At 39.9% G+C, this 25,385-nt stretch overlaps 1 protein-coding gene across 5 annotated transcripts in view; it reads left to right on the top strand.

Annotated features, from left to right (window-relative positions):
• The window catches only part of LOC143034985 (nuclear receptor subfamily 2 group C member 2-like), a 340,734-nt gene that overhangs the window by 270,698 nt on the left and 44,651 nt on the right, over nt 1-25,385 (top strand). For 3 of the 5 annotated variants that reach the window (XM_076201359.1, XM_076201357.1, XM_076201358.1), the window contains 4 exons: nt 1,472-1,625; nt 1,737-1,945; nt 9,222-9,431; nt 15,575-15,811. In XM_076201359.1, coding sequence (XP_076057474.1) covers nt 1,472-1,625; nt 1,737-1,945; nt 9,222-9,431; nt 15,575-15,811 — 810 coding nt within the window. The remainder of the gene's footprint in view (nt 1-1,471; nt 1,626-1,736; nt 1,946-9,221; nt 9,432-15,574; nt 15,812-25,385) is intronic. The other 2 variants (XM_076201360.1, XM_076201361.1) reach the window with 2 other exon arrangements.

Raw genomic sequence — 25,385 nt, 5'->3', positions numbered from 1 at the left:
TGGTTGCTTGCACACACGCACACACACACACACACACACACACACATTACGACTCGATGGCGCAGTGGTAGAGTTCTCGGCTGCCACTACGGTGGTCCGGGTTCGAATCCCGCCCAGGGTTGAAATAATTTCATTATCACTGCGCTGCGAGTCGCTACTCCAACTCTCGTGGGCAGGGAGTTGGATGTGCGTGTGTGTGCGAGTGTAAGGTCACAGCATTACCCATAGATCGGTCATATAAGAGCTCTGAGCTCTCTTCCGGGAGGGTAGTAGCTGTCGATCACGAGTCCAACACGTGGTCCAAGCATGCACGCATGCTGGTTGACTTTGGTTATACTAAAAGAATTGCTTTGTGTAACGCCACACGGGCTGCTGTCCATTTCGCTGTTCTTCGGTGAGCGAGCGAGCGAGCCATGGTGGTTCCACAGGGTCGCGCCTCCACCGTGGCCGCTGTTGTTGGCCTTCAATAGACGGAAGTGTGTGACCCAGCCCACGCTCAGTATCGAACTAGGTATTTGCTTACTCGAGTAAGTTGGCTGGGGCCTCACTAGTGATATTTACTAGTAGTAGTACATAGGCGACTCCTCGGGCGTGAAGCAAGCAACAGTTTTCATCACCGAAATTGATAAGTTAACAGGGGAGAGGTTAGATAAGATAATCGCTCAACGTTTTTGGTTCTCGGTGTCAGAGAAGGTCATGGGATGTTAAGTATACTGTATGTACGGGCATGGCCCACACTGACTACATAATTCATTACTTTTTCGTCTTTAACGCTTTACCGGGTAAAAAAGGATAGATGTTTTTGCACCGCATTGTCGTGATGAAGTCACTCCAAAATGTATAGCTAATGAATTTGAATTGGCTATCTGACAAAACCTCCATATCCAACAAATATTTTTTCATTTTATCTTCCACAGTTCTTCTACACAATTGAGCCACCACACTGGTCAATGATACTAGCCTAGAGTATAGGCCCCTCCCTATTTCCTCCTTGATAAATTGGGACCACATTTACCTTTTTCCAGTCTTTGAGCACTCTTGCATCTAGTGAACACAATCACTTCCTGGATATTTGTGTGTGTGTGCGCGTATGCGTGTGCACACACGTGCTTTCATATTTCTTGGATATGTATGTGTGGACTTAGATACATAATTTTCACAGGAATGGTTCAAGCTCAACATCTCGTCATCTATTTTCATAGTACAACTTCAGACTGGAGTTTGTTTTGAACTTTTTTGCCTGTGTAAATTACCCTTCCAGTAGCTGTGTAGTCTTTGAGCTAAATTGATGATAGTGATAATAATAATGATAATAGTAATAATGATCATTGTTGGAGGACCGAGCCCCACAGTGGCCGGCAGCGGTCCTCAGACCCTCCCTCTGATCTGTGGGGAAGAAAATCTGGTCACAAGGAAACCGTAAAGGGTTTAACGCATCATCACTCATTTGTCGTTTTTGTCTCTTTCGCAGGTGACCTCGTGGACAGTACTTCGGCCTTGTCCAACCCTCTCCTAGTGAGTTCTGCAGGGGGCCTGATGGTAACCAACCCTGCTCTCTTCACTCACACGATGCTGCACGCCGCAGCTCCTACGCTGCTGCTCGGCAACAGCCCTGTCCTCGCTACGTATGTATGGCCATCGCGCCACTCTCCCTTCTTCAGGAGTTACCTATATTGCTGGAATAAGTCCCGACCGTAGTGTTCTATTTCGTTATCTAACTCAGCCTTATTCCATAGAAGTGAATGGATGGGTCGCCTCAAGGAGCTACAGGAACACGGCGGCCTTGCGGCAGCGGCAGCCGCAGCTGCGGCCGCCAACAGTGCCGGCAGTGGCGGAAGTGACGTGGACGGGAGTGAAGTTGACGCGTCGAGGCAGTACACGTCTCGCAACACGGGCCAACCTGTGGCCATGGACCTTTGCGTCGTGTGTGGCGATCGCGCCTCCGGTAAGACAAAACCGCACCTTTACCTCGACCTACCTTTGCCTGTCACCTTGCGCGCGTTCTGCGCACCACAAATTTCTTAATCCCCCTTGGACAAATCTCGTAGAATACACACACACACAAATGTGTACCCGTATATATATATATATATATATATATATATATATATATATATATATATATATTATATATATATATATATATATATATATATATATATATATGAGAAAGGCGGAACAAATCACGGGTTCAGATCTGAATTCCGAGTTTATTCCAGACCGGTTTCGATTTACGCTTCTTCAGAGGAATGTGACTGTGGCGAAGTTGTCGGTATACAATGGGAACCAAGCCCACGTTCCTCCATGAAGTCTCAACATATATATATATATATATGTGTGTGTGTGTGTGTGTGTGTTACAAATAAATCATACGAAATTCGACTAAAACGTATGAATCTAATTTCCCTAAAAAAAAGCGTAGACTCTGGGATGATTTGATACAGGTCTTTAAGACTAAATGGAATTGACAGCATCAAAAGTGATTAAAATTTCACACTACGAACCAAACAAGAAATAATGGTCTTAGACTGACAGGAAGTAGATTTAATATGGAAATGGGTAGAACCAACTTGGTCAACCGTGTAGTTAATGAATGGAATAAACTTTTTGCAGAGGGAGTGCAATGTAGTTCAATTCAAAGTTTAAGATTCATTTAGATAAACACCAAAGCAGTATGCTGTAATGCCTGCCATTGTTTTTATTTTATTTATTTGTTATGTACCTGCCTATTTTATTATATATTTTAATTCATTATAATTTATCTGTTTATTATTTATCGTTATCTGTTTATCTCCTATTTATTTACTTATTATTTTTCGCATCCGACCTAGTTATGGACTAAAAGGTCCCCTGTCGACATGCTCTTTCTTTGTAATATATATATATATATATATATATATATATATATATATTGTGACACACACGTATACAAATGGCACGATGGCGGAGTGGTACCGTTTGCAATCGCTATTCCAAAGGTCCAAGTTCGATTCCCGGCCAGGGGTGAAATAATCTCAGCATTTTTGAAATGCGAGCCGGCATTCCAGCTCTCATGGGCAAGGAGTTGGGTGTGTGTGTGCGTGTAAGGTCACAGCATTACCCATAAATCGTGAACATATGGGCTCTGAGCTCTCAACCGGGAGGGTAATGGCTGTCGATCATGAGTCCAACACGTGATCTAATATTTTAGAAAGTGGACAGCGACAATGGAATGGTTGTATTTGTGTTGGTGTTTTTCTTGTCATTCGTAGCACGCGTTTTAGGCAGTTGTAAAGTTGAGTTGAAGTCCAAAAAGACATTTCGAGCTATTAGTCTCGTAATCTCATAGATGTCTTTCAACTTGACTCGTTCATCCTCAGGGAGGGAGTGGAAGGTGGATCACTTTAGGTCAGGCCTCGCGCATGCGCAAGATTTTATTTAATTTTATTTACTCTTTTGAGAGGAAGAAAAGACGATAGGAAAATTAAATTATAGTCGTGTATAAAAGAGGGCTGTTGCCACTTTGCGCTTTTTAGGAATATTTATTAGAGGTGTTGTAGCTCCGGAGGTAAGGACAGAAGACCAGGAGTTATAACACGGGTTTATATAATAGTCGTATACTGGGGAAGGTTGCTTTTCATGAACCGTGATCCCTAATTTGCTATACTCGAAAGTAACGAATGTTTGTGGATCGCAGAATAGTTCTTTATTGGTCAGCGCGTTTCCTTCGATTGTTTGGAAGTGTGATTACGGACATGAATTGGATGTTGATGTACATTTTCTCATTAGAGATTTTTACAGATTTGACCATCTTGAGTTGGAGTAGGCTGTGCGCAGTGTAGATGATTGTGGTGTTCTCGTTTTACTGTTGGTCTGGTGAGGGTAGTGTTTATGTTCGTTTTCCATATGCTTCGTCATGGCGCCGTTCTTGAGTTGCTGTGACAGTCTTTCGGAAAGTCATGGGAATCATGCCGGTATACAAGGGAATACGGTGTACGTAGACACTCACCGACGGAGCCATCAAACATGTAGACAACATTGACTTCCAGCAGTGGAGAAGTGGGAGGTCGGCAGTCGTTTTTCATTACAAGTTTGTGTGTTTTGGGTTTTTTTGTTTTAGTTTTACATGACGAGACAGATTTTATTGTCGGGGATGGTGGGTTGGACGTTACGCGAAATGGACTTTTTTGTCCTTGTAAATGGAGTTCAAATGTCCTTGGCTGTATAGGTCCAGAGTAGAGGGGCTGATGCATGTGGAGGTTATTGTGAAGTGAGTTTTTTTTCCATTGACGATGGAGTCAATCGAGCATTGTGGGTAGCCATTGTTCTTGTAATAGGGCCAAGATGCGCAGGAATTTTTCCTTAGTGGCGGCTCATGTACTGCCGTGGAGTCATATATAATCATATTCATACACGTATATGCTAATAAGAACACGGGTACGTGTGTTCACTTATGCAAAGTAGACCACTTGGAAAAAGAAACTAACGAAGCAGAGCGATTTCGTATATTACATCCAGTGCAAGGTGTAATATAATTGCACTGAAGATGTAATATACGAAACCGCTCTGCTTCGTTAGTTTCTTTTTCTAAGTGGCCTACTTTGCATACACGCATGTGTATACAGCATGTTCGTGAACTTCACCGACAAACTTGTGGGATATTTTCCATCGAAAAAACAAACGCATCATTCTGAAGGTGAATCCTGGGCAGGGATCGAAACGTCAGGAATAAAATACCTGTTTCTGTGTCCGGTGTGTTTTACTTAGATCACCATGGTACCTGGATTCCAGTTTTTACACGCGCGCGCACGCACACACACACACACACACACGCGACTCGGTGGAGCGGTTGGTAGAGCGCTGGACTACCAGCATGGTGGTGCTCGTAGTACTTGGTTCGAATCCTGCCCAGGGCCGAAATTATTTCGGTATCGCTGCGCTTCGGGTCGTTACTCTGACTCTCGTGGGCGGGGAGTTGGGTGTGTGTGTGTGTGTAAGGTCATAGCATTACCCATAGATCGGTCATACGAGCTCTGAGCTCTCTTCCGGGAGGGAAATAACTGTCGATCACGAGTCCAACACGTGATCCAAAGACCAAGGTGAATACACACACACACACACACACCCACCCGATGGCGCGGTGGTAGTGATCGCGGCCGCCGCTACGGCGGTCCGGGTTCGAATCCTGCCCAGGGCTGAAATAATTTCAGTATCGCTGTGCTGCGAGTCGTTACTCCAATCGTGGGCGGGGAGTTGTGTGTGTAAGGTCACAGCATTACCCATGGATCAGCCATATATGAGCTCTGAGCTCTCTTCCGGGAAGGTAATATATGTTGATCACGAGTCCAGCACGTGATCCAAGACCACGGTGGATATCACACACACAGATCGGTCATACGAGCTCAGAGCTCATCTGGGAGGTTAATAACTGTCGATCACGAGTCCAACACGTGATCCAAGACCATGGTGAATCACGCAGACACACACATGCTAATTGGAAATCAAGGATATATATTAAGTTGGAATCTGTACGTGAATTTGAGGCTAAATATAATAAAAAATGGGAAAGTAGATGGAATCCAACGAGCGTTGCTCCTTCCTGTATAATTAGGTAAATTAGGTAAACACACACACAACACAATTATGTATGTATGAATATATAGTTTTTAAGTCCAGCCGTAGTGGATCAAAATTGGTGATGCAGTAATTCCTCTATTAATTCATGAATAGTCACCTTACTTTTTTATTATTAAGCTGTCGTACTTACCATATATACAGTCTTAGAGTGTATAATCATTTCTCAGCCTATTTGGTGACTGAAAAGTTATAAACTTAGTTATAATTAAGGTAACGTGCGTTTATTCCATGTGAACATAATCTTTTTTAAATAAAGTACCATCAGTACCCAATATTTCTCTTTTGTTTATATTGACACTTTCATGACTAGCGTGATGCAAAACGACATTTGTTTACCATTTGTACAATGACGCAATGGGGATCGTTTAAACTTTCAAGTGCCAATTATTTACGGATGAATTACAGGAATAGGCTGTATATTTGGTAAGATTCGATTATGAAGAAGCAGGTTACTAATATAGTAAGTCTGGTCCACAAAACAAATCTCCATGGCTCTAAGAACAGGAGGCTTGAGTTATAGGTTTCTGGGATGAGCTCAACCTTTCGGTGCTATGGAAAGTTGTTTTTAGATGAATAATCAATAATTTCTTTTTTCTTTTGTTCCTCGTTATTTTTACAGCAGTGATACTCCAAGAAGTTATTTTTTTTTTTACTTATTCCAATCATGAATTTCATCAGTTTGAAAACAGCACGAATGAGTCGACCCCCTATTTTTAATTTAAAAATATAGAAAAAATATTCGACTATTATTCATAGAAACACGGTTTATGTATACATATATAATATATATTATATTATATTATATATGTAAATATATATATATATAAATATACATATATATATATATATATATATGTATATATATATATATATACATACACACCTGTACTCTATCTTTTTATAACCAGTCTTAAATTCTACTGAAGAGGACTACAGATAGTAGTCTAAATATACAATTTTCCTGTACTTCTGATATTATTTCTCCGATAGTGGTTTATAGTGTTTATATGTATATGTATATATATATATATATATATATATATATATATATATATATATATATATATATATATATATATATATATATATATATAATGTCAGCCAAGGCATGCACCTGATCCCACCCATTCCTCAAAACTGTCACCCATTTCACCCATTACCTAGGTCAGAATCAGTTCAGCAAGAAACATTATGTCCACAGTATGTCCCATCACTTCATTTACACACATTAATTTTAATTTCTTAATACTTCTCCTCTTACTCCTATCTCCCTCCCCCTTCCATGTTCAATAAATATTCCCCTTTTTAATTAAAGCTCCCTTCACTTCATTCATCCATCACATTTTTTATCTGCCCCCTCAGGTTCACTGTATCTACCTCTACCTTCCACACTCTATTTGCTAGTCTTTCTTCACTCATTCTTTCCATGTGCTCAAACCTTCCAATCATTCTTTCTTCATTCTTGTCTGCTAGCTCCCATTCCACTTCCACTCTCCTCCTTACCTCTCATTTCTTATGCTATCTATCCTCATAACACCCACCTTACTTCTCAAATACTTCATCTCAAAAATACTTAAATTTCTCCTTCCTGCCTCCCTTAGATTCCTAGTCTCTTCATATTGTCTTCTCTTTGCATCCATACCTAGAACCCTATTTCCCATGACACTTGCTTCCTTCACTCTACATTTTACATCCCCACTCCATTCCCTGATTCACATGACTAATTTATTTTTTTAAATATCCTCATACTCCAACCTCTCCTTTAAGACTTACCTCCAGCTTACTGCCACCCTCGTGTCTTGTACATCTCATCACTTTACTTTTACCCACATGAATTTCAACTTCTTCCTATCACATACCTTCCCAAACTGTCACTAACTGCCTCAGACCCTCCTCTGACCCAGCCACAATGACAATGTCATCTACAAACAACTGGCTTACCTCCTACTTCCTCCCATTCTTCACAAATCACCTCCAATCCTCTGCCCATCACCCTCACATTTATCTCCTGTACAACCCCATCCATGTACACATTGAACAATTAAGGAGACATAACACACTCCTTGTGCAGTCCCACCTTCACCTCAAACCGCTCACTCTCACCATTCCCAGCCCAAACATAAGCTTTATTATTCATGCTTACCTCATTTTATGCATTGATTCTCTTTTCTTGTTGTTCCTCTCTTATGCTTCTCTAGTCCTACCTTGCAACCAAGCCACATATGCTCATTTCTTCTCTTCTACTACCATTGTCATTTCATCATCCCACCACTCATTACCCTTTTTTCTATCACCTACCATCCTTCTCATTCTACATAACATTTTTGCACACTTTGTCACTTTCTCCTTAAAACATACCCATTGTTCGACTTCTGCCTCCTCTCTCACCCTCATCACCTCCCATACCTTTCTCAGCTTCTTGTTCAGATGGTTAGCTCTCAGCATCTGTCTACCTCCCACCCTTTTCCTTTATCACTTTTCTTTTGTTTTCCCTCTACCAAAAAATTATCTGACACTCCCGTTCTCTCTCCCCTGAAAACATGAACATCCAGAACTCTTTCTATCCTTCCTTTTGATACCATTACATAGTCCACTAATGCCCTGTCAACCACCCTTCTGTCCACCACCCTTTCCCATGTATGCTTATGATTGGATTTCTTCTTAAACATTGTATTTGCTATCGTCAACTCCTTTTCTGGACACATCTCCAACATCATCTCTCCACGAAGATCTCTGCCACCTAACTGGCACCCTAACCTTCACTACTACTACTACATCTATTGGAATGGTTGGGTGGATTGTGTATACCTTGACCTAGAGAAGGCTTTTGATAGAGTACGTCATATCGACTTAAGTGGAAATTGGAGCATATTGGAGGACTAAGAGGCAAGCTACTCAAATGGATGTAAGGTTTTTTGAAGGGAAGATATATGAGGACAGTAGTAAAGGATAAGATGTCAAAATAGAGAGCATTAATGAGTGGAGTTCCACAAGGTTCAGTGCTTGTATCAATAATGTTTCTTGTTTATGTCAATGACATGGTGGAAAGTACAACAAGCTATGGCAACATGTTTGCAGATGATGCAAAAATAATGAGAAAAATGAAAAATGAGAAGGATGGTGAACTATTGCAGAAAGATCTAGACACTATTTTTGCATGGACCCAAGAATGGAGAATTATTATTGAAAACAACAGCAAAAGAATTAGAAATGAGACAGAAAATAAAACTATAAAGAGAAAACCGAGATGTTTTACAGAGCATTCTGCATCTTTGGTTGGAATGAACTTGTTCTACATATATCATTATGTAAGGTGTGAATTATAGGGGTATGAAGCCTCAATGAAAGGAGACACTAGGATTTGATTGTTTGACTGCCATTGCTTTGAAGTCTTTTCAGCTTTTGCAATCACCAAAGGTTGGAGTGTTAGTCCCCTGTGGGTTCTGATCTCCCATGTGTTCCTCTAGTGTGATAGACCTTTGTGTGTCTTGCCTTTTATTGACATGTCTTGTACTAGGTTAGAGGGCCAATTCATTGACAAATATGTTAATGGCCAGTTGTAATTCTTTTATGAAGACAGACTCTATACTGTTTAATCATTGCAGGTCGACACTACGGCGCTATCAGTTGTGAGGGCTGCAAGGGTTTCTTCAAGAGGTCCATCCGTAAGCAGCTGGGCTACACGTGTCGCGGCAACAAGACGTGTGAAGTGACCAAGCACCACCGCAACAGGTGCCAGTACTGCCGCTTGCAGAAGTGCCTGGCCATGGGCATGCGCAGCGACTGTAAGAACGATACTAAGGAATTTTACAAAAGTTTGTGGTGTTTTGTCTTTTGTTCTGTAGTCCTAGGCACCCTAATGATTAAGAGCGTGGCCAGCGCAGAAAGGGTTTGTTCAATGTTTTGTTTTTGTGTGTTTGTTGCATAGTTACCTAACGCAATGGGATTCTAATATCGACCAGTCCCGTCCTCCCCACCCATCCACCCACCCACCCACCCACACATGCACACACAAATACACACATACACAAACATATACACAAGCAGAATCATGAAAGGCATGGAAGTCCTTGACAGAGAAGTTTTATTTAAGTGGAACAAAAACTCAAAAAGGATAGTTATAGAAGAGATCTGAAAAAAATAGCTTCCCACACAGAGTAGTGGATGTCTGGAACAAACTGGACAAAACAATAGTATGTGCAAAAACCATACAAGAATTTAAGAACAAACTAGATGCTGAAAGATACAAAGATGGGTCATTACGAGCATAGCTCCCTTCCCATAAAATACAACTAGGTAAATATACAAACACATACACAAACACACACGAACACACACACTTACACACAACACACACACATACACTCACAGTACCTGCCCGCCCCTGTGGATTGTCGCGGCTGGTACAGCTTTTACCGAGTTCTGGCTTGGAAACTTGTTTAACATAACTAATAGGACCATTTGTGTATGTCTTTGTTGTTTGTACGTGTCCATGTCTGTTGGAATGCTATACATAGATCAAAGGAATGCGCCATAGCTAGAAGTAATTATGTATAATCAGTTCCCCTTAGGAACAATGCATGAAAGCAGCAACCTGCTCACAAGGACATAAGATATAGTCATCCCTTTTACCATAGTCTATAATTTTGTCTTCTTTGATGGAGACCCGTGAACTTTATTATAACAGCAGTTAAATAATGGTTAAAAAATAACAATTGTCTAGTAATTTAGTTGCTCATTTGATATGATTCTTTGCAAAAGCTATAGCGTAGGTATAGTGTGCGTTTATAAATTAGCCATTTTAAGAACTAAGCTCTCACAAAGTACAATAAATAGGCCTAGTGTGTCCCTTTAAGCCAGCGAACTCCAGTAATCAACAGAATACTCGACACCTGCTGCTTTTGTCTGTCATACACTTGGGCCGTAAATGTTGCTTCTGATACTGACTGTGCCGGAGCATAGGGCTAAGTGCGGCAGATACAGTGGTGTTCATACTACATGGTGCCAGATTTGAAATCTCTCTTACCCAAACCAATGTTGTACTGGTTTACATCACATTCCCATTATGAGCCAGAAGTTAATCAGTTTCCATGCATATTATTTTGAAGTTCTTCCTTTGGCCAAATTCCATCTACACCCTTGCCACCCACATTTTGTACCCTGGATGATATGAAAATGATCGTATTCTGCAATCTCCCACAATACCCATTGCTGCCCTGGAATGCGCTGGCCACTCCGCCCTGTGAGCGCGACACGGTTCATGCATGACGCAGAGAGACTAGACCGGTACCTGGCACTCCTGGCGCTACTGCTGCTGCTGCTAATTGTGTCGGGTGCCACAACCTCCTGCAACCCCATATCAACATGACCCATCTGGTGGAAGCAAACCATGTAACCTCTACCTGCCAGCCATTCTTTACAATAATTATAGTCTTCAACAATCAGGCAAAACTTTGTCATGTGTTTTCATTAATGTAATGATGAAGCTCATCATTATCAAATCAATCTTAGCAATTTCGTAAATAATTCTGACACTCGATATTGTGCATCATCAGTCAAACATCAGCAGTAGTATTTGGAAGTTGCTAAGTGTCTGCCGTATAATGCATTCATTAAATGAATATTCTTTAAATTTGCCTAAATTTCCTCATATTTAGAAGTTCTTATTATGTAAGAATAGGTCTTACTGGAAAAGCTTGCAATTCTACAGATCCTGATATGACATGATTTGCATCAGTACAACACTGTTCTATTTCCAGTTGTATATCCTAATTGAAGGTCTTTTTTATCGTGTTCTATTAGATCTAGTTCTATACCTCACAACTAGTGCTCATTCTACATGCTAATCCAATCATTGTGCCCTGTCAGAGAATTCAAATAATTCTATGAGATTACTCTTAACCATTTGAGGCATGTCTATCTTTCCATATATTTCATTATTTTCCTTCTCAGGATTCTTTTCATCTAATAATTGACTAGTCCAAAGTAATCTCTGATTTTCCTACCACCAAAATGTCCCAATTTTCTTCCTTACTTGGCTGTCTTTGGCCAAATTTTTGTAATTTCATTTCTCATGGGCTTATGGTTTTCTATTCCATCCTTTGTTTCCTCTTCCTAGTTGCTCTTTCCTAACATATCTTCAGAACTATAAATCAGAGAAGCTCCAAGTGTTTAAAACAGTTAACATCTTCCACTGGACAAAAACGTAGAAATACAGTACTTAGCCTTACATTTGATACATGACCACCTCTTACACAAATGTCAAGTAAAACTCTTCAGAAAAGGTGCAGACTCTGGTTTCAACAGGAGAAAGAAATGATGATCACATTTAATACATGACTTTAACACCTTACACAGGGACCAATGATGGGTACCTTCATGTGGTGGTCCTGCAAAATGGACAGTGAAGCTTTCCATTTTCAAAACCTGTCCACCCCTTCACCTTCATCAGGAGGTGCACTCAGGGTTGATCCTCAGTCTCCAGACTGTGCCCTAGATCTCTCTCTGTCAACTTGAGCTGTATTTCTTGGATTTTTTTTTCATACATAGAGAGCTGACAGTTGGCAACTATTCTCATCTCCCTACAAATTTCAGCCATGGACACGTAAACAGTCCCACACTGGTACATCCCAGACATCAGTCCAAATTTTCTCCCTGGAGAGATCTGTGTGAGGTTACGAGAACTGTTGGCAGCCACTGTGGGGCTGTGGGTTTTCCACTAAGAGAAACTTGAAGCAATGATTGATTGATTAAGCCCTTACACAAAATATACTGTAGTGAAGACAAGAAATTGAATGTGTTTAGAACAGTTACAGGCACTAGATTTGAACATCATTAAGAAACACCAGTCACTAGATAAACAACAGCATGCAGTCCAATAGTTTAATCATACAAAGACAATAACTAAGTGCACTAAAGCAACATCAATAGAACATTCACAAAACCAAAATGCTGCCCAGAGCAGTATATGAGAATGATATACACACAGTTGTACAATTCTGTGTAAGAGTCCTTAAACCTACCACCCCTTGCATTACATCACACAAACTTAGACTACCAAATACAGCATTTAAGCAACTAGCCAAAAGTATCCTACTCACATCAGCAACCTGTGTGTACTTCTGTATAAAAATATTCGCATATTACATAACATTCTTTCATAGATTTACTTCACCAGTCTCCTTTAGAAGTAGAAGTCAATTCAACAAAGAAATTGGGTTAGAATTACAACCAGTTGTTCATAGAAAAAGTTGAAAATGGACAGTTGCTCACCATAGTTTTTGATACAGTATAATGTGGGTTATTTAGTTTAATAATGTAGGTTAGTTAGGTTCTTTAGGTTAGGTGATACAATATAATATGAGTTGGTTAGGTTGATAATATAAGTTAGTTAGGTCGTTTAGGTTAGGTTGGCTTGGCTTGGTTAGGTTACACATACCAAAAGACTCTTTCCCCCTTATGAATAAGGATGTTCATATATTATCCCTTTTAGCACTGTTGGTTAAGTTAGAAGAAGAAGAAGAAGGAAAAAAAATCCTTGAAATTACCCCTAAAACAACCAAGAATAGAAATGGCATACCAACATTCAGGTCATTAGCCTGCATTAAAATACTACCATGTAGAATCAGCCTGGCTATAAATACTAATTACTGTAGATGTGACTACCACACAGAAGACACAGAACAAATTATACTACAATCCTACACGCAATCTTTCCAGACAGCAACACAAAATCTCTTCACTGAGTGACTTTTGAGCTGAAACATTAGTCATGACCTATTTCTTGGGGATCACGGGTTACAAAAGAGAACGGGGGCAATAAACCAGTTGATTTTTTCAAGAACTTTCTTGTTCTTTCCATTTTATTTCATATTCATTTCTTCCTCATCTGTTCCTTTTTTGCTCCAGTGTCATGTCATGCATCTTTCACCTCATCACTTATCTTTCATTCTCTCCCCTTCCTTGACAGCAGACGGAAATGTTAGACAGCAGAGATCACTGCATAAGGCAAGTGACTCTTGTAACTAAACCTTTGAATTTGACATTACATCAGGGCATATACATTGCAGTCATGTTCCAAATTCAGTTGAACTGCTTGAATAATGTAATCAGAAATAAAGGAAATAAGAAAACAACTGAAGACTTAATAGCTCATGTCTATGGAAAAATAGACATGAACATGCTCAGAAATAAGAGTTGATTAAGACCATAACAAAATATGACATATTTGCAGCCTGAAGACACTTCTTATTGCACTTGAGCTTCTTAAACATTCTTTACTTTACAACCCACTGTTTTCCTTGGTTGGATTTTATTTTGTTTGAGCTGTAGATATTGCACGCCAATGTGGCAGTCTGTAGACCAAACAGCATGTACCGTCTTGGTGATGTTTCATTCCCATGGGTGACACCAAGTCTGAAACTTGTCAGCTAATGCCTGGGTTGCAGTGAGCAAGGCATGACCCAAGCATGATACTGCATTCCCTCCTAAGCTTCCCAACATACCATGACAGTATGGAATCAGTAAATAGCATGCTTGTCCTACACTCCTGCCTCGTGCGTGATCACGTGACAACGCTGCACAAGGGCCTTAAGGGCCACCTATGCTCACACATATGGTTACATAATGGCAACCTAAGTATGAGGGGGTGGCCTCAACCTGTGTACTTAGTGCATATCTTAGTCCTGTTTGTCTTGTTCTTTTTCCAGTTTTGGATATGTTGCTCTTTCACAATCATACGTAACCAAGAACAAGCAGGATTTAAGATTGCACTGCCTGTCCAACCTAGTCAGATTCTCATGTTAGACTGGACAAGGCAGAAGGCAGTAGCAGCAGAACCTCCTTGCATGTCATGTGATGCTGCTGCTGCTGTTCCTTCAACCAACAACACCTTTGTAACAGCACACACATGCAGTAGCGGAGGATTCATTACTTCATGATTCTTATGTTTAGAAGATGAAGCCTTGGGTACTGTGATTATCATTTCATTGGAGTGATTCACAGTACAAGCATATCAATGATTAATCCTCTTCTGTTTGTTGTGGAAGTCTGTCATCATGAGGTTTTGTTCATGGAAATCATTGAACTTTCTGACACTTCTGAATGCAAGGTTGGTCATGATATGGAATACTTATGGTTTTGTCAATTAGGATGAGTGTAAGGATCAAGTAGGGATATCTTCCTATGGTGAGGGCATACTCTTATGGGTTTCAAATAACTGCAGTTATCATTTTAGTGCAGTTAAGAGGGAATGATCACTTTTTCCAGTTGGGTGCACCCTCAAATTCCTGGTGTATGGAATGTGGCAGGAAGCCTCTCTATCTCACCACAGTGCAGTTATGTACGAGTTTTCCTGTATAATTTTGGATGATGATACTCAAGGAAATTACTTGAAGAACCGTAGAAGCACAGTGGAGGATATGGAGAGCAGGAAAATTTGTGTTTTGAGAAATTGACAATGATCCTCTATCATTACTATAGTAGTCAGGTCTTGCTGCACTTGTCTTTAAATGCACCCCTCAACTCTTTTCTTTCTCACTTAGGGGCTTACGAGAAAAGACAAAATACCATCAATTGTCATTATATTCTGATGATATAGGGTAGTAAGTGCTCAGTAGGTAATCTCATCCCTTTTATAAGAACATCCAATCCAGCTTTGCTTCTCAGACGTGCTAGAAAGTCAGTTATATCTACCGTTAAGTTGAACAAACAAGTTGAACACTTCAGTCTTTTTACATGTGAAAAAAACTATATTAAAAGTTAGTTTCATGGATTGTATCAGTGAAATTAGATATGCATAGTAGTTTGCAAATACCAGTTTTATATGATAGAATTCATCCGTCTAATCCATAATTTTTTCCTTTTCTCCACTTTTTCTGCATCCACTTTCACCATGGCCATTTCCTCCCCTGCAAATCCTGTTCCTCTTCCTTTGTCCTTCATACTGTTGATTAAGCAGCAGTACAATCAGAGCGGAAACCGTCCAATTACTCGGGAGGAACTGATCGACGTGACAAAGAAGGAAGTCCACCCGTATCCGTAACACCCTTGCCTGTGGATGACCCTCTTACAGCCTCTAAGACACCTGTAGTTGGCAAGGACATACCATCTCTGCCACCAACATCTTTGGCAGACTTGCATATGCACATGGCCAGGGCTTTTGAAGGAGCTTTCAACAAAGATGCAAAAGAAGCAGGTAAGATACATACAGTATAACTAAAATTATAGCATTATGAGAGTTTGTATGTGTTCCCTAGATTTGTGATGAGAATGTACTCTTGTACAAGTGCAGAGTGGCATTCTCAATGCTTAATGGCCATGCTTCACATTTATGTGGTTATATAGGTCATGATGTGGTACACACACTATAGGCCACATGATATATGGTTCATTGAAAGTGATAAATCACTAATTATATTAATTTCAAGAAAATTCTTGAGATTAGTTTTTACTCTTTCCACTGTCTTTCTGAAGGCAAGAGATAGATGTGAATGGAGAAGGGTTGTAAATGGATGATAAATGAATTCAGTAGAGGGAGAGTTGCTATGTAATTAAGTAGTGGGAGTAAAACTGCTTCACCTTTTTGGTCCAAGTGTGGATGTGCTGCATCTTGCTTCACACAGTAGATTTGACCTGTAAAACAGTTTTGGTTTACCTTTGCATTTATCTACCACACCTCTTTCAAAATTGAGTTCTTCCTCTTTGCTAATTCAAGTAATTTCAGCTTCTTTGTAAACTTCTTTTGTTCTTCTTTGTTCTTCTTTTGTTCTTCTTTTCCTCCTTTTTTTGCAGTCTCACATGTTCATTTACTCCCAGGTTATAAATGTTGAGAGAGATTTCCCATTTCCTTGTTATTCCTATGGTATTCACGAATTCCTCCCAGTTTTCTTTGTCAAAGAGTTTTTTCAACCCTAAGTGATCTGCTTTCCCAAAATTGTGTCTTCCTTGTCTGTTTGATTCATTCCTTGGCTCTAGTCCCTCATCCTGTGGGTGAATTTCAATTTTTACATGGTCACTTTTTCCTATGGTGCAAAGGTAGTACAGGGAGCCGATGATGTATCTCTCTTTGCTTAGTAGCAGATCTAATCTTGTGGGAATGTCATCTCTTACTGGAGTCACTTCCTTTACACACTAAGTCATTGTGTTCTCCATTGCTATAATTAACAGGATATTCCCAAGGGATTTGCTCTGCCACTTGCTTCCCATTCCTCCCAGTTGACCTCACTGCAATTGAAATCTCCAATAAGGACTAAATTGCTACTTTGTCCAATAGTTCCCCTTAGAAGAAAAGTTGTGTCTGATAATATTTCTTGATATACAGCTTCATTCCAAGCTGGGGGAATGCCCTCAAGTTCTAATTTTCAGATGGTTTGCTTCAGCCATGGCCTCACTTAGATTTGCTTCTTCCACTTTTAAATCACTTCTCACAACAAACATGACCTCTCCACCCATTTTATCTTCTCTGTCACTTCTCCAGAAGGTGTATCTATTGTTCCTCAACTGTAGATAAACATTTTTTGGTGAGTTCAATCTCCACTGAACACAAAATATCAGTCTCGTTTTTCCTAAAGTAGTCATCTCTAACCTCGGTGATAGTAACCCATCAACATTAGCATACACTACCCTAAGTTTCCATGTAGTGTCTCTTTTACAATATCGTTTATATATATATATATATATATATATATATATATATATATATATATATATATATATATATATATGCAAGGTTTACCACGAAGAAAAACTATTAAAGCAGAGCGCTTTCGTATATTCACATCTTCAGTGCAAATAATACATAGTGAAAGATGCAAAGGTGCAGAATATATAGGTGGGAAACATGGGGGACATGGAGACATCCTGGTGAGAGAGGTGAGGTAGTACCCATGGACTAACTGTCTGTCCTCGTTTATAAAAACATTTCCTCACATTGTGATATACAACGTAAAAAACTCTGCTGTTTTTCTTTTTCCACCCTCATTTTATTTTTGGCTGTGGTTTCCTGTAAGAGCTTTTGTGTCTTTGCATATTCCTCCTTATTTACACCTTTCCTAATTCAAATATTTTTTAACTTTTCCTCTCATGCTAACTTCAAAGACTTTCTGATTACTTTGTCATGGCTTGTGACTTGAATATCATTTTCATTGGATGATGCCATTCCTTGTATACTGACCTAACCTAGATATGCTATCAGTTTGATCTGTTACATCAGAGTCTTTCCATAGAATCGTAGAGGTAATTGCCTAACCTTTTGCACCTCTTATTCCTGGGGTAACTTCCTTGAGGTGATGTGGTCTTCTTGTCAACCAGAGAGTATGATACATCTAGTCTTGTCAACTACATCTTTAACAAGAGATTCTCTCTCTCTCTCCCTCTTTTTTTTCTTCTTCTTTTTCTTTTTCTTTTTATTCTTCCAACCATCACTACTCCCTCTTCTAGGTTATCTCTTCTTTATTGCTGTTGGCCTATCCTTGCTTTTCTCCATAGTGCCAAGAATATTTTTCTCTTTCGTTTGTCAAAGTTTCATTTTCCCTTCTTAGTTTATCAATCTGCTTACTAAGCCAAGTTTATTTCTGTTTCTTGCTCAAGTTATCACTCTAGATCATGTAGTCTTGACTCATGGGAAGAAATTAAACCTCTAAATCTTTTCAACTCAATTACAATTTCACTTACCTCCATGGAAGAGTATTTTTTTCCCTCGTCTTCTAATTCATTTCCAGCACTTACTTCTGCTCCCAGGTAGGCTTTTAGCCTGTCAGGCAGGCCAGCACCCTTCTCCAGGCAGTCCTTACAAAGCTTCCTTCCTACTTCATCTCCTCCAATGTCCCTAGCCCATTTGCCTCCAGGATTTCCTCCGCTCTATCCCTCTATCTCTTCTTCAGTCTTCCTCAAGATCTTCTGCCTTCTGGTCTCCAGTTCAATCTTTTCTTTGTAATTCTGTCTTCACTCATTCTTTCTATATGTCCAAGCCATCTCAGTTGTGCTTTTTCTATTTTGCTTCAATCACATGTTACATATACCAAGGGCTTTTTCCCCCTTACAAGGAAAGTAGCCAAAGTCAAAAGTCATAAATCCACTCCCACCCATTTCATCCCCACATACTCCACTCCCATTCATCACCCCACCCTCCCTCTTTTCTTGGCTTCTCCTGGGTGATGGGTCTGATGTTACTCCAAATATTTCTTTTATTTCATTATTTCTGATTTAATCTCTTCTAGTTTTATTGACTATTGCTCTCTGGGTTCTCATCTCTGCTGACTGAATTCTTCTCCAGTCTTGTGATGTTAATGTCAAACTCTCTGAAGCATATATTGACATTGCTATCAAGACTGATTTATATATTGCTTTCTTTGTCTGTATTGGAATATATTTATCCTTTAGGATAGGATATAGGGCACATACTCTCCTACTGTACCTTGATATTCTTTCAGTTATCTCTTATGTCTTCTTATATCCATCTTTTGTGAACACACAACCCAGATATTTAGCACACCCAGGTTCTTTAACATTTTCAGTCTATTTTTACAGTATCGTCATTTTCCTTTGCAACAGTTAGTATTTCAGTTTTTTTTAATATTAATTCTTAACTTTACTTCCTTAAAGCATCTTTTCCAACAATTTAGGGCTTCCTCCAACTGTACTCTCCAGCAGGCTATGTCATATGAATACACTAATACATCTCCATCTCTATTAACTCCCAGTCTCTCTTCATACTGTTTCATGATACATACATATACCAAAAGTTTTTTCCCCCATACAAAGGAGGTAGCTAAAGCCAAAAGTCATCCCCACCCACTTCACTCCCAAATAACCACCCCTCCTTCCCTTCCCCCTCCCTCCCTTCCCCCCTCCCTCTTCTCTTACCTCCTCCTGGATAACAGGTCATTCCTGCAACTTACCCATTGCCCTGGGTATGAAAGCATTATAAATTTTTGTTGAACTCCCAGCATTTTTCCATTACCATTTTCAAAACGAAAATAGGATCTGATGCACTACTGTACTGTCCTTTCTATATCCAAACTGTTCTTCTGTTAGTTTCAGGTCTTTTACTGTTTTTTGGTCTCTTTTCAAGAATTCTTTCATAAAGTTTAGCTTTGTGGTTAATGAGAGAGATGTCTCTATAATTACCACACTGTCATGAGTCTCCTTTTCCTGTATAGATTGGTAGTGTGATTGTCTTACCCCAGTCATGTTGAACAGTTTCTTCTATCCCAATTTAAGTATACTCTATCAAAGACTTCCATGCCTTTCATAATTATATAAATGGCCAACAGATCACCTCTTTCTCTTCTTTGTTCCAGGGTTGGTAATTCCAGTTTAGACAATCTTTGCTCATATGTCAGTTTTGAAAGTGTTGGAGCCATCTTTGTCATTGCTCTTTGGATTCTTTCTGTTTTCCTTGTATTCTTTTTTGTACTGGGTGTCCATTGTGTTGCTGCATACTCCAATCTTGGTCTTATCAGTGTGACTAATATTTTCTTTACCATTTCCTCATCCAAGTAATTAAAAGCCTTTATTGATCTTAACAAATTGTAGGTTTCTCCGACTATTTTGTTTATCTGATTGTCTGGAGACATGTCTTTGGTGATGATTACTCCTAGGTCCTTTTCAGAACCAACTTTCTTTACTTCCTTTGCACTGATTTCATATTGTCCTGATATTCTTTTTTTTACTTTTTCCAAATTCCATTATACTACATTTCTTAATGTTGAAGTCCACTTCCTACTTCTGATTCTATTCTGTAGCAATTCACAATCTTTTTCTGTACTTACTTTCTTTAGTAGTTTTGCATCATCTGCAAAGAAGTTCATGTGTATTTACCTAGTTGTATTTTGCAGGAAGAGAGCTATGCTCATAGTGACCCGCGATTGTATCATTCCACATCCAGTTTTCTCTTAAAGTCATGTATATTAGCACTCACTGTTCCCTCATTCACTTTGTTCCAGATATCTATTACTCTGTGTGGGAAGCTATTCTTTTTCAGATCTCTTCTGTAACTGTCCTTCTTAAGTTTCTTCTCATGTCCTCTTGTATTTCTTCTGTCCCATTTTAGTAGGTCATCCCTATCAAGAATTTCCATCCCTTTCATAATTCTGTAGATGGTCAGCAAATCACCTCTTTCTCTTCTTTGTTCCAGGGTTGGTAGATTTAGTTTATCCAATCTTTGTTCGTATGTCAAATTGCAAAGTGTTGGTACCGTCTTTGTCATTGCTCTTTGAATTCTTTCTAGTTTCTTTATGTTTTTTAAACTAGGTATCCATAGTGATTCTGCATATTCCAATTTTGGTCTTATCAGTGTAACTAGTATTTTCTTTACCATTTCTTCATCCGTGTAGTCAAAGGCTACTTTCATTGATCTCATTAGGTTGAAAGTTTCTCTGACTAATTTGTTGACATGTTTGTCTAGTAGAGAAGAAAAGTTGAAAGATGCTGATGGGCAGATCTTAACAGAAGAAGAGGCAGTAAGGGGAAGATGGGCAGAGTATTTTAGAGAGCTGGTGAATGTGGAGGATAGAGGGATTGATGATAGCAGTGGAAGGCACTAAGAAAATGATGGTGATGGGAGAGGAAACTGGTGGAAACCTAAGAAAAGGTCAGGAGCAAATAGCTCTGAAAATAATGAGAACAGGTAAGGCTCCTGGATTAGATGGGTGTCATGCAGAGGGAGGTACAGTAATAGTGGACTGGCTGGTGAGGTTGTTTAATGTGTGTCTAAGGGAGGGTAGAGTGCCAGAGGACTGGAAGAATGCCTGTATAGCTCTACTTTACAAGGGAAAAAGGGACAAATGTGAATGTAGTAGTTTCAGATGGGTTAGTTTGTTGAGTGTAATTGGGAAGCTTTATGAGAGGGTTTTGATTGATAGGATTAGGAGAGGAACAGAGGGATTAATTGGTGAGGAACAGTGTGGGTTTAGGGAAGGTAGGGGTTGTGTGGATCCAATTTGTGTGCTAAGGCAGGTATATGAGAAAGCTTTAGGAAAAGGTAATGATGTTTTTTGGGGCCTTCATGGATTTGCAAAAGGCTTATGACAGAGCGGACAGGAAGGCACTGTGGGAGTTTTTGCAGATATATGGGAACAGGGGAAAGCTGTTAACCCCTTCCATACGGTGCCGCACACGTAGGCGTCATGAGGAGCAAGTGGATTCGCGACGCTGCCATATCGGCGTCTTGATTATATTTATTGTAGTCGCCCCTGTGTTTTTACATTCTCCCAAATGCGCCCTTAATCCCATTCTCTGTGGTTTTCAAAATTCGCGGGTGAAAGAGAGAACGATCGATATAAGCGGCGACTATATTTTATGATGCGAATATTATTTCGTTACGTCGTACGGCTGGCATTGGCTGCTGCCCGCGAGATTTAAGTCCCGTATTGAAGTGGTTAATGTCAGTCAAGAGTTTTTACAAGAGTAGTAGAGCCTATGTTAGAATGGGAGATGGAGAGAGCGAGTGGTTTGAGATAAAGGTGGAACTGTGTCAGGGCTGTTCAGTGTACACATGGATGGGGTGGTGCAGGAGGTAAAGGGGAAGGTAATGGGCAGGGGACTGTAGATTGTTTAAAAAAAATGGTGAAAAGTGGGAGGTGAGCCAGTTGTTTGCTGACGACACTGTGTTTGTGGCAGGGTCAGAGGGGGGATTAAGGGAGTTAGTGACAGAGTTTGGAAAGGTATGTGATAGGAGAAAGTTGAAGGTAAATGTGGGTAAAAGCAAGGTGATGAGATGTACAAGGGTAGAGGATGGCAATGAGTGGGGAGTAAGTCTAAAAGGAGAGAGGCTGGAGGAAGTGAATAGCTTTAGGTGTTTGGGATCGCATGTGGCAGGAAAGGGAGGAGTGGAGGTGGAGGTAAACTGTAGACTGAGAGAAGCAAGTAAATGCCCTGGGGGATTAAAAAGTATTATAAGGAATGGATGCAGAGAAGATTGTATGAAGGGTGATTGTGCTGATGGTATTGTATGGGGCAGATATTTAATATTTAAGGAAAGCAGAGAGGAAAAGTTTAAATGTGTTTGAGATGAAATATCTAAGAAGTATGGTCGGGGTTACTAGGTTGGATAGAGTGAGAAACAAGTTGAGGAGGAATAGAGTGGGAATGGAAAAGGAGATGGCAGATAGAGCTGATGGAAGATTATTGGGATGGTTTGGACTCATGGAAAGAATGAATCACGAAATATAAGTAAAAGGGATGTGGAAGGCAGAGGTGTATGGAGTGAACTTGACAGGACAACTGAGGATGAGATGGATGGATGGGATGAAGGGGCCATTGAGCAAGGAAAGGAGAAGATAGGAGATAGGGATGAGTGGAAAATGACTGTGTATGAATGATACTGCTATGCAAGGAGGGGAGGGATGGGGGATGAAGGGGTAGGGAGTGCTTATGTGTGAATGATATTTTGATGCAGCCTGAAGGGATTTCTCCCTGTTTTCTCTTTTTCTGCATGAGAGGATAGAGAGGAGGGGTCACTGATTCAGTGAAGCAGCCTTGCTGTGCATGGGCTGTCTTGCTGCATTGCGTTTGACCCAGGGTAGTTGGTGGATGCAGGGATGACCTGTCATCCATGAGGAGCTGAGATGGGAGGGGTGGAAAGCGTGATAGAGAGTGAAATGGGTGGGAATAGGTACATGTCTCTGACTTAGCTACCTCCCTTATAAGGGGGAAAAAGCTGTTGGTGTGTGTATATATATATATATATATATATATATATATTTCTTTGAAAACAATGGCTAGTTGTGCATTTATTATTTTCTTAAAGGTATTTTCCATATGCCTTACTATGGTCTTTGCTATAGGTAGTCATTTTTGATCAATCGTGATTTCAGGTACAATACCCTTCTTTATCAGCTTAGGATATTCTCTCTCTATGGATAGGGTAAGAATATTTCTGATAAATAATGTGATTCTTTTTGCATTTTATATGTTTGTTTTCATACTTGCTCTTCATTGGAGAAGGTTACTTGGTAACTGGGGAGGTTACCAGGTATCTGGGGGAGGTTACTGAGTAATTGGGAGAGGCTATTGGGTAAATTGAATGGTAATGAATTGTCACATGCTAGCAAGAGCCTATGGCTTCAGGTTGTGACATAATGTTACATGTTTGATTTTGTGGCATTTTGTCCCATACTTGGGTTTGTGGTGTTTTGTTGCTTACTTGGGTTTGTGGCATTTTGTTGCATACTTGGGAGGGGCTTGAGGTCCTCTGCTTGTATGTTTAGGTTTGGGCTACAGATCAATTTATCAACTCTTACCTATAGACAGGGCAATGGAAGTGATAGGAGTGGCCATTCAGAAGGCCAGCAAGTGATATATTTCAAAAGGATACAGGAAAAAATACAACCCAGCTACATATTGGAGATTGCCACTCCAAAAAAGAAATAAACTGAAAAGCAAATAGAAACTAGTGCATTTAAAAGAATTGCTGTAACAACTTCCCACAGACATCACAAAAATGGGAAATAAAATTCAGATAGAATTGATGGGGAAACAACAAATGTGAATAACTATGAAAACTACTATGAATTCTAAATTGAATCCACCCTCTACCCAAGAAGCAGTTAGAGCAATCCAAGGAAAAGTACTGTCACTTAAAGAGTAATGCAATATCATTAACACGCACCTATCCAAAACATGTTTGAACCCACATCTTCAGAAAACAGAAAAATAACTTAATATAAAAGATCAGAACAGACATTGGTGTCACACACCAGGGTTAGGTCCAAGTACGGTACTTGTACTTAGTACTTGGACTTGCATACATTTTATGCACTTATAATTATACTTGGAGTTTAAAGTATTGGTTCTACTTATACTCGAAGTACTTGGAAAAAATACCAAGTACTTTCAAGTACATTACAGGTAGCTGGCCATATTAAAAACTCATCAACCCCATTGCTTCCATCAGGAAGTGCAGCCTTAACCCCTTCGATATGATGACGCCTACGTAGGCGTCATGAGGAGCAAGTGGGTACGCGAGGATGCCAATGTCAGCACCTTGATTATATTTATTGTAGTTGTACCTGCGTGACCCCCATACTCTGTAAACTGGCTTCATCATATTTTCTATGGTTATCAAAATTCACGGGTGAAAGAGAGAATGAGCAATACAGCGGTGACTTTATTTTTTATAAGGGGAGTATTATGACGCAACATTGCACGTCTGGCAGCTAATGCAGCCCGCGAGATTTTGGCCCGGAGTGAAAGGGTTAAGGAGCTGACACTTGGTCTCTAGGTGGTCTCAAGATCTTTCTATCAACTTCAGCTGTATTTCTTACACTTTTTTTTTCACATATGGAGAGTTGACAACCCGCAAATGCTCTCCTCTCCCTACTGTTTTCAGCTAGTGACATAGAAACAGTCCCACACTGTGAGAAGCTCAAAAAGGATAGTTATAAAAGAGATATGAAAAAGAATAGTTTCCCACACAGAGTGGTAAATATCTGGAACAAATTGGATGAGGCAATAGTGTGTGCAAAAACTATACAAGAATTTAAGAACAAAGTAGATGCTGAAAGATAGGTGCCTTCAGCAGAAATTCATTAGATCTACATGACTTCACAGATCTATAGGACTTGAACAGATCTACAGGACTCCACTGGATCTACAGGACTCCTTTGGATCTATAGGTCTCCACTGGATCCAATAGGACTCCACCAGATTTACAGGATTTCACTGGATCTACAGGACTCCACTAGATCTAATGGACTCCAGATCTATCAGACTCCACTGGATCTATCAGACTCCAGATCTACCAGACTCCACAGGATCTACAGGACTCC

This window comes from Oratosquilla oratoria, chromosome 18 (assembly GCF_046742065.1).
Source record: "Oratosquilla oratoria isolate Oo_2021 chromosome 18, ASM4674206v1, whole genome shotgun sequence".
Classification (NCBI taxonomy): domain Eukaryota; kingdom Metazoa; phylum Arthropoda; class Malacostraca; order Stomatopoda; family Squillidae; genus Oratosquilla; species Oratosquilla oratoria.
The sequence above is the reverse complement of the archived record's forward strand: the minus strand, read 5'-3'. Positions and strand labels throughout refer to the sequence as shown.